The sequence below is a fragment of the Pholis gunnellus genome (genome assembly GCF_910591455.1).
Source record: "Pholis gunnellus genome assembly, chromosome: 10".
NCBI classification, from domain to species: Eukaryota; Metazoa; Chordata; class Actinopteri; order Perciformes; family Pholidae; genus Pholis; species Pholis gunnellus.
This window is the reverse complement of record NC_136537.1, coordinates 13090768-13098961: the sequence shown is the minus strand read 5'-3', so window position 1 is coordinate 13098961 and position 8194 is coordinate 13090768. Positions and strand designations below refer to the sequence as shown.

Sequence of the window (8194 nt, the reverse complement as noted above, 5' to 3'; positions counted from 1 at the left end):
GTTAGAAATATTCAAATCCCACAGGGTAAGTTTTAAGGCTGCGATGTGCAGGATGTTTTGTTTCCTTCTTCATCAGTGCCTACTCTAAGAACTCATTGACCCAAGCGCCTTAATAGTTTTACTTCCAGAGCTCGTCTTCTGAATCAATGACTCGTTTTTTTTTATGAGAATGGATGAGTTTTTGGTGTATTCAACGAGGTCATTCTTTAACAACTCCTTGGGTAGTTCCGTCTTCAGTGTTATGAATGAAAATCCAATAGAAGCAAGCAAATGCCAAACCTCATTTTCTAGATGACCAACATATCACATTTAAAATTGCATCAACACATGCACTTTTTCAATGAATTTCTGATCATAGCGATGTCACAGATTAATTCACAAAAGCAATTAAACATGTCACAGCTGGAATTTTGTAATTGGGACTCAGATGGTAAAAAATGTGAGGTTAATTCTAAGCGGATCACATCACCTTATGTCAAGGTATACAATAATGAATACCAAGAGATCAAACGGATCTAATACTTTTGCTTTCTGCAATTTAAAATTAATCAAATTTCAACATAAAGAGGTGGATCCCGATGAAACAATTTGACAAAAGAATCACCTAAAAGCAGTCATGTATACTTTTAAAATCACACAGGACCATTCAAATTCTTCATTTAAAGTCAGAAAAGCAAAGAAAGGACCTGCCTTCCCAGGAAGACGACAGACACAGCACAAGATTGAGACCACAGCAGATGAGGAGGTAGCAATGGTTTTCAGCAGTTCAAATTTAATACTTTGTCCCCCTTTCTCTACAGAAACCCAGGTAAAAAAAATCCCCCACTCTCATAAAATACAACAGCAGCAGTTACCAGTAAAAAAATGAAATGCAAAAAAGGAAAAAAAATAAAATAAAGAGAGAAAGCGTTGAAGGGAGGAGAGAGAGAGAGAGGGTAGGGACACGATGAGGCAAGAAAGGAAAATATATTTTCTATATATGAGAAGTGAGCCCAAAGTTCATCTTTAGACCGGGTTAGGGGCAACAAGGAATCTGGGAACTTGCTGTTGTGTTCATTCAAAATGGAGGGGAGGAGAGAAAAAAATGAACAAAATGAGTCGAGTCCAATCCAACTAGGGGAAGGAACCAGCACTCTAAGGCAGGGATTTATTCAGGAAGGGCTTTCTCCCTCTCTGGATGAAAGAAAATCTTACTCCTCTTCAGCCTGTGTGATGTTTTGTTGTGTGTACAGATGAAATGTATGCACAAGTTTGTGTATGCAACAGGTAAATTGGAAGGTGTGTCTGTCATATATGGTCAACACGGTTGCACCTCTCACTTGCTGCAAGAGAGGTGGCATTTTTCTTTCCTCATTTCTTCATTCATTCCTTTGCTTTTCTTTTTTTCCTCCAAATATCAGTCCCCGACTACCTAGTAGTCATCCAAATCAAAGAACTCATCGTCCTCTCCTTGGTACTCCATGCCCTGGAAATCCACCCTGTACCGCAAGATACCTGAGGAACACAAACATGACAAAGGTGATATGATGGCTGACCGGCTTATGTCATGTTTGATTAGATCGTGGCAGCATTAAAGGAAGAATTTGTATTAGGATAAGCTAATCCTGCTCAGCTATTCGGGTGGCAGCATTTGTATCCAAAAAAGCATGAAATCCTTTTATTTTTAAGTACTACTTACTGACTAAAAAAACAAAACTTAGAATATAGGTTTAGGAGGAAATGTACAGGGAACACACACACACACACACACACACACACACACACACACACACACACACACACACACACACACACACACACACACACACACACACACACACACACACACACACACACACACACACACACACCTCTGATAACATTACACTGTAAACAATCAGTGAAAATAAGTATTGGGCGAAGGTAAATTATAACGTTATCATGATGTGTTCACGTGTAATCTCGTAAAATGTGTTGGTGAGAAACTTGAATACATCCAGTTGTAACATAAGATATTAGAGAGGGAACTATGAACTGTTTACACAAGCTCTAAGCAGTTTATGATACATTATTAAAACTACCAATGACAAGATGTGTTTTAATCCAGAAAAATAAAATATTTCCTTATCATTTGAATTGTGTTTTTATGATGAAAAACCAAACAAAATAGATGACTGTAACAAAGTAAAAAGATAACATTTATAATGGTTTACACTGACTTTAGAGAGTTTTGTAAACCAGCTTCTATCATCAAACAAAGGGTTCTGATCTGCCAATACGGATCATCAATGATCAGTAATTAGTATTGGCGGCAAAAAAACGTGATCACGGATCTCTAAAAGTTATATTTGCTCCCGTTTTCTTTCGTGCTGATCCGATCCGTGAGTTTTATGATCCGTTAAACCACTAACACACACACACACAAAAGTGGAAATGGCATCTTTTAAGCCAGATTAGTCCTAGTCATAACCCACTATGTATATGTTATAGTAGTGTTATAGTGAGTTCATGGAGCAAAGCCAATTATTATTATTAGCCTGTGAAATTCTTGTAATCATATGGCCCAGGCTATCAATGTCCTGATTGTTGCTGACTTCGGCATGAAATGAACTTCGGTAGAGCAGCTTAAGAAGTCACGTGGCCGATTATAGAAAGGCTTGTTTCTTACACTATTCCAGGTTACACATCTTATCAGTAAGTCACAGAAAAATATACCAACTGAACTACATATATCCTTCATTCATCATAAGTCGTAAACAACCGTGTGCTCACCCCCGATGCCTCCAAAGCCTTTGACGAACTGGGACCCTTCTTGGCTCTTGTCTGTGACTATCTCCAGCGTGGCTCCAAATTTCTTGTAGTTGTTAGCGAACCACTCCAGCAGTGGCATGCTCTCAAGCAGCTCATGTTCCTGCCCCGTCTACAAACACAATCAAGAGTCAGGAAAAGCATGGCATGATGGGTAAAGGGTCCATCTTAATTCACAGGGACCCGTCCTCTCTTTGAAGTGCTCACCTCCTTGTCTGTGAAGTGAGACTTGTCTTTCTCCTGCTCTGGCGTCAAGTACAAAGTCTTCTCATCTGAAAACCAAGGGAGAGACATGAAGATCATAGCATTGCAGCATAATATTTTCATTATGTTCCTGTTTCTCAGCAGCGGTAAATGTGAGGTCTGTGTACCGTTCTCTAATCCGTTGCTCTCGGCCCCATGTACACGTAGAATGTAACGCATGGTGTCTAAGTTTTCGTAGACTATGAGGATCTCCACTGCTCCCATCTCCAGGGCTTTGAGTGTGTCCTCCACACCAAAACAGTACTTCCCCGTGTCCTGGCTGATCTCATCAAAGTACCTTCCTGTAGAGCGGGACAACCATTAACAAAGTTTCTACCACAACATGGTATAGATGTTTTCATAAGCTGTCACTGGAGACACCTAAAAACTGTTCCAATGTGTCACTAGGACGACTCACCTATGAGCTTCTTCTCCTGGATAAACTTGACATTAGAGAGAACCTCTGCTGAGAGCTCAATGGCCTGGTTGAAACCATTCTCTCCTCCGTAGGAGATGTCCACCAGCTTTAAAACCTTGGCTTGTAACCTCTGTAGAAAACAGACACACACAGGTTAAACACTATAGAACAGGCATAACATGATATAATTGGAAGCTCACTTGAAATCAATAACGTTCGATGGAGGCACTCTTCATTATGGTATGGCTGTATACAGTAGATACAGAATTGTAAAGACCTTTTGGCATTTGGGATGAACTGCTTGAGTGACACCCAGTTAACCTCACTGTATCTACCAAGAATACAAAGAGGATTTGGAAGACAGTCCTTTACCTACAGCATGCAGAAACTGTCATTCTTCACACTTTGCTAAATTAAATGTATATTACGTTCTTATGAGTGTATTCAGAATATCTTTTTGTTACACGTGTACAGCTAGTGTGAATGTTTCCCATATCACAATTTTAAGTTTAGAAAGATAGAGCTGTCTTGACTTAAGATCTTAGTTGATCTGTGTATTTATCTGGTTTGTATATGTTGTGCATCTGTCCCTTTAAAAAATGGAACTAATCAATCTGCCATTTTTGGTATCCTTTACCCACAGTGAACTGAGATTCTGAATTGTTTCAGATTCAAATCAATTAATTATTGATGTATGACAGTAAAAACCAAGTTGATTGGTATTGTTTTTTGACAAAACACACACACACACAGACTTACTGGGTCGAACATGTCCGACTGGCTGAGCTCGGTCTTGAAGTCAGCAGAGCCAGCCAACACCATTCCTGCCACATTAACTTTGTCGTTGGACACAAAGAGCTGGACCGCTGTCTCAGCCACCTTTCTCACATAGTTGTGTCTCTTCTCCATTCTGAGACGCGCAAAACGTAGAGCAGACTGCCCTCCTCTGCCTGAAAGAAAGATCGAGAATAAATGACACAATCTTTACAATGTTTCTCTACAGGCAAAACTAAGAGTCAAACTACTACCGACTAATGAGTAACCAACTATCTAATGGAGCCTGCTGTGTAGTTAAAAATATCAAAAGTTCAGTATTTTGTGAGTATTGTAGGTCAGTACCGTGCTTCTTGGGTAGGTCCACAGTGAACTTGTGCAGCACCTCCCTGGTGTTGCCCTGCAGTGTGCCAAACAGCGCCCCACTACCGTCGATCACAATAAAGCCAAATTTACTGTCGTCGGAGAGCAGGGCCGTCAATGCCTGTGTTAGGGGAAAGTTAGGAAAGAATGGATAATGAGAATGTGACAGAACACAAGTGTGATATAGATACTTTTTTAGTTTGAATAATTTGCAGACACAAAAACCAAGCAAAAGCTCTCACCTCGGTGTGGAACTTGTTGTCGCAGAGGTACAGGGAGGTGTTAATTGGCTTGAAAGGCTCAAAGTCGATATTTACTTTCTTCTCCTTGCCTTCTTCTGTCACAATGGTGCCACAGTACACAACCAAACCATTGGGTGGCACTGGCAAGACACAAAGGTCAGAGGATACATAAGACAAACTGTTTTTTGTAAGGATGAATTAACAATGTAGAGTTTCTAGAGGGGCGGCCAGCATCATCAAGCTCTCTCAGATATGTCACTACACTTGTTCCACTCGAGGTTCTGAAATGAACATACTGTGACAAAATGTCCAAAGTGTTAAAATGCTTAAGATATTGGACGACTACATTTATACAATTCCAGTTAAGTCTAGAACCACTGTACCTGACAACATGTTCATGTGTATTAATCTGAACCTCTGTAATCGATGATTATTTAGTAGTTTTTGTCACAGCCACATAAACTATATATTTGCATCAGTGACATATGACTAAATGTCAATGAAACACTAGAACTGATTATCTATTTAGCCTTTTCTGGGAAAAGGGTTTTTTTCAATGTCCGGACAGGAGTTAATTCTGTACAGCTGCCCCTACAAAGGTAACTCTCACATGGAAGTCAGCAGGATTTTATTTGGGTTTTCATTGTACCCTTTCACATACCCTTGTTGTAGAGTTTTAGTCTTTGCTGTACAGAGGTGATGGCCCCAAGTACAGAGAGCCTGTTGACTCGGCTCTTAATGTTGGAAGCGGTGCCAAACTCATCAGCTAACATCTTGGCCACTCTAGATATCTGGTCCTTGGGAGGGATGATCAGTGAGATCATACTGGTGCCATTACTAGAAAGAGAGCAAGGATTTAATGTTAGTGCTTACATTAACACTCAGGCACGCATACACACACGTGGTACGGGATGCAGTGTAACAACTCACTATAAACACACGTGCTTTACCCGTGAGAGATTAACAGCATTAGCATCACAAACAATGTAATTCATATTATGTTACAATGACAATGCTTATAGATAGTATGGATAACACTGAACTTTAAGCGGTTTGCTTTATTACCATCACGATAACACAGCCTGTTGCTCTCATTTTGTAAACACACAACCTTCCCTTGCAAAATATCACCTTGACAAGGTCTGAAAGGTTGAGGGACAAGCAGGATGGGCTTTTAGTCACACAGTACACAATATCTGCCCTTGAAGCCGAGGAATCTATCAGTCCGACTACTCCACACTCTCCTTTCACTGCCAGTCAAAAGACAAAGCTTAACCAGTACAGGCTGACACTGCACACACATACACACACACACACACACACACACACACACACACACACACACACACACACACACACACAGGTAGCAGCAGCTGGATGAATGTGGGGCAAACGGTCAACTGTGTGTGTGTGTGTGAAATGGCAGGCGGTGGAGCATAGGACAGCAGATTCAGCGCAACACTAGACGGCAAGCTGTCGCAGAGCAAGCTACCAGTAGCTATACCCACATTTACATGTCGTGTTTGATTATTGAAGAAGGCCACAGTGTCCCTACCGGCAAACAACTGGTCGCAAATTATTAACAACTGCCGATTTTGTAACCAGTAAAGCTTTAGGGAAACGCTGACCAGCCCGCCTGACATGAGGTACCCAACATATTGGGAGTCTTGGGGGAATTAAGAAGCTCTGTCATATAATCAACGTGTAAAAGTTTAGGCAAATGTCATTTGAAGTTAGGGAACGAGTCTATCGAAACATGTACAACAGTAAGCTAGCCGGCACTCGTCTCATCAACGTGCTTTCTTGTTAAAAGACACCCATTGCGGCCTCTTTCCAGAGATGACGTCTATTAGCGGGTCTCAAAAGCAACACAGCCCAAAAAATTGCTGTTACTAGTTTTAAACGCTTTGAGGGACTTATGGCAACATTCTCCGCAATGTCGTACATGACACAGACAAAGCGAGGCATTTATTCTTCCATATTAACACAACGTTTCTAACCTCCTAGGCGGGCTAAACGCGACAGTAGTCAGGGTTTAGCATTTAGCAAGCTAGCAGCAAGAGCTATGGTAAGCTACGTTAGCAATGCTAAGTTAGCAATGCTAAGCTACCCCTCCCAAACTCGGCCCCACTTGTCCGATCTCCAGCTGTTGCAGCGGTCAACACTCGCACCATCACCACGCACAGTTGGTCCAGTGACCGCATTGGCTCGCGGCTCAAATAAATCTCTTACCCACGGGCAGCTTCCAGACTTTTGATCAGCTTCTTGATTTTCCATATCTCCACGTTCCTGTCCGCCGCGCTGGGGTCGTCCGCCATCTTTCTGCTGTAATCGCTTCAGCACCTGAAAAAAAAAACATATGTGTAAACCGCCTAGTAAAGATATTGGCCAATATTTACTGTCTTACTAAGTTGGCAAAATATTTGCCCTAACCGGCTGGACTAGGTACCTCTCCGACCTAGTGGCGCGGTGTCCGTTAAGGCACCTGACCAGTACTGGCTACTGGGCTGACCGCGAGGAAAATACTCTAAACCGGACTGTTTCTCTCAGTTTAGAGCGCGGAGAATAACGGGCCTACTTCTGCCAGGCCCTAGCGTCCACCCTGTTCTTATCTAATACGACCTACTTTCCCCTGTTCTCCCGGAAAACAACTGTCCGCTTTTCAGGCGTTGCGTAGATATCGATTTTAAAAAAAAGGAACAGGTACGGTACCTGCCTCGGACAACGCCGCTCCGCTATCTGTCCGCTGCGCTACGTCGAGTCGGTGGTCCGAGGAGTGACGTTGCCTTCCCGACCGGTTTCTCGCTCCTCCACACGCTGCGCGTGGTGCTAACGGCAGGGCTCACATGTGGGAGGTGGTTTGAATTGTGGCGTTCACTTCCTGGAAACCACATAGAAACCAATAACAGCCCTCGGCTAGTACGTCAATCATACAATTTAGTCAACGATTGGACGGAAGCTAAAAAAAACGTCATCGAATATGGGTGGGCATCATTCGCTGTGGATCATGGGATTTGTAGTTAGAGAGATGTGACGCAAAGACTTCTGTTGAATTAACAGGTTGTGTACAACTGGTATAGAAATGTTTTACAGCTACTTCCATTATAGTTTGTACTTTCAGCTAAAGACTTCAGGGTGCCTTTACAGCCGACGTATTACATTGTCATCAGCGTACTACATTATGTGAGAGCTTTCCATATATTTATTGTGAAGAGTGACATCTGCCGGACACTTTAAAAAGTGCTTGCCAGATAAACTCAACTCATCAGCGGTTGTCTTTCTTTCTTACACTAATATACCTTTGAACAAGTCATTTTCTGAAAACAATGTTTTGGCAAATTACAGTCAAAGAACAAACATTGTGTGA

The 8194-nt window shown here is 41.9% G+C and overlaps 1 protein-coding gene across 3 annotated transcripts; it reads right to left on the bottom strand.

Moving 5' to 3' along the window:
* Positions 1-1114: 1114 nt before the first annotated feature.
* etf1a (eukaryotic translation termination factor 1a) lies at positions 1115-7678 on the bottom strand. 3 transcript variants are annotated; one of them, XM_079167286.1, is made up of 11 exons: positions 7540-7678; positions 7060-7170; positions 5489-5664; positions 4828-4967; positions 4568-4706; positions 4208-4398; positions 3449-3578; positions 3159-3332; positions 2995-3059; positions 2752-2899; positions 1115-1494 (listed from the first exon to the last, which is right to left on the bottom strand). In XM_079167286.1, the coding sequence occupies exons 2-11, from the start codon at positions 7143-7145 to the stop codon at positions 1412-1414; spliced, it is 1332 nt and encodes a 443-aa protein (XP_079023412.1). In that variant the 5' UTR covers positions 7146-7170; positions 7540-7678; the 3' UTR covers positions 1115-1411. The 3 variants fall into 3 exon arrangements, with proteins under 3 accessions (XP_079023412.1, XP_079023414.1, XP_079023413.1); XM_079167288.1 differs by having other exon boundaries at positions 7544-7671; XM_079167287.1 differs by lacking the exon at positions 7540-7678 and adding an exon at positions 7277-7487.
* Positions 7679-8194: the final 516 nt, after the last annotated feature.

What these genes read in the sequence shown, in the direction of transcription:
- etf1a (XM_079167286.1), bottom strand. Translation starts at nt 7,145, where the DNA reads ATGGCGGACGACCCCAGCGCGGCGGACAGGAACGTGGAGATATGGAAA. An exon ending in GGACCTACCCAAGAAGCACG is followed by an intron (nt 4,399 to 4,567) that starts GTACTGACCTAC and finishes TCTTTCTTTCAG; the next exon opens with GCAGAGGAGGGCAGTCTGCT. An exon ending in CTCACTTCACAGACAAGGAG is followed by an intron (nt 2,900 to 2,994) that starts GTGAGCACTTCA and finishes TTGTGTTTGTAG; the next exon opens with ACGGGGCAGGAACATGAGCT.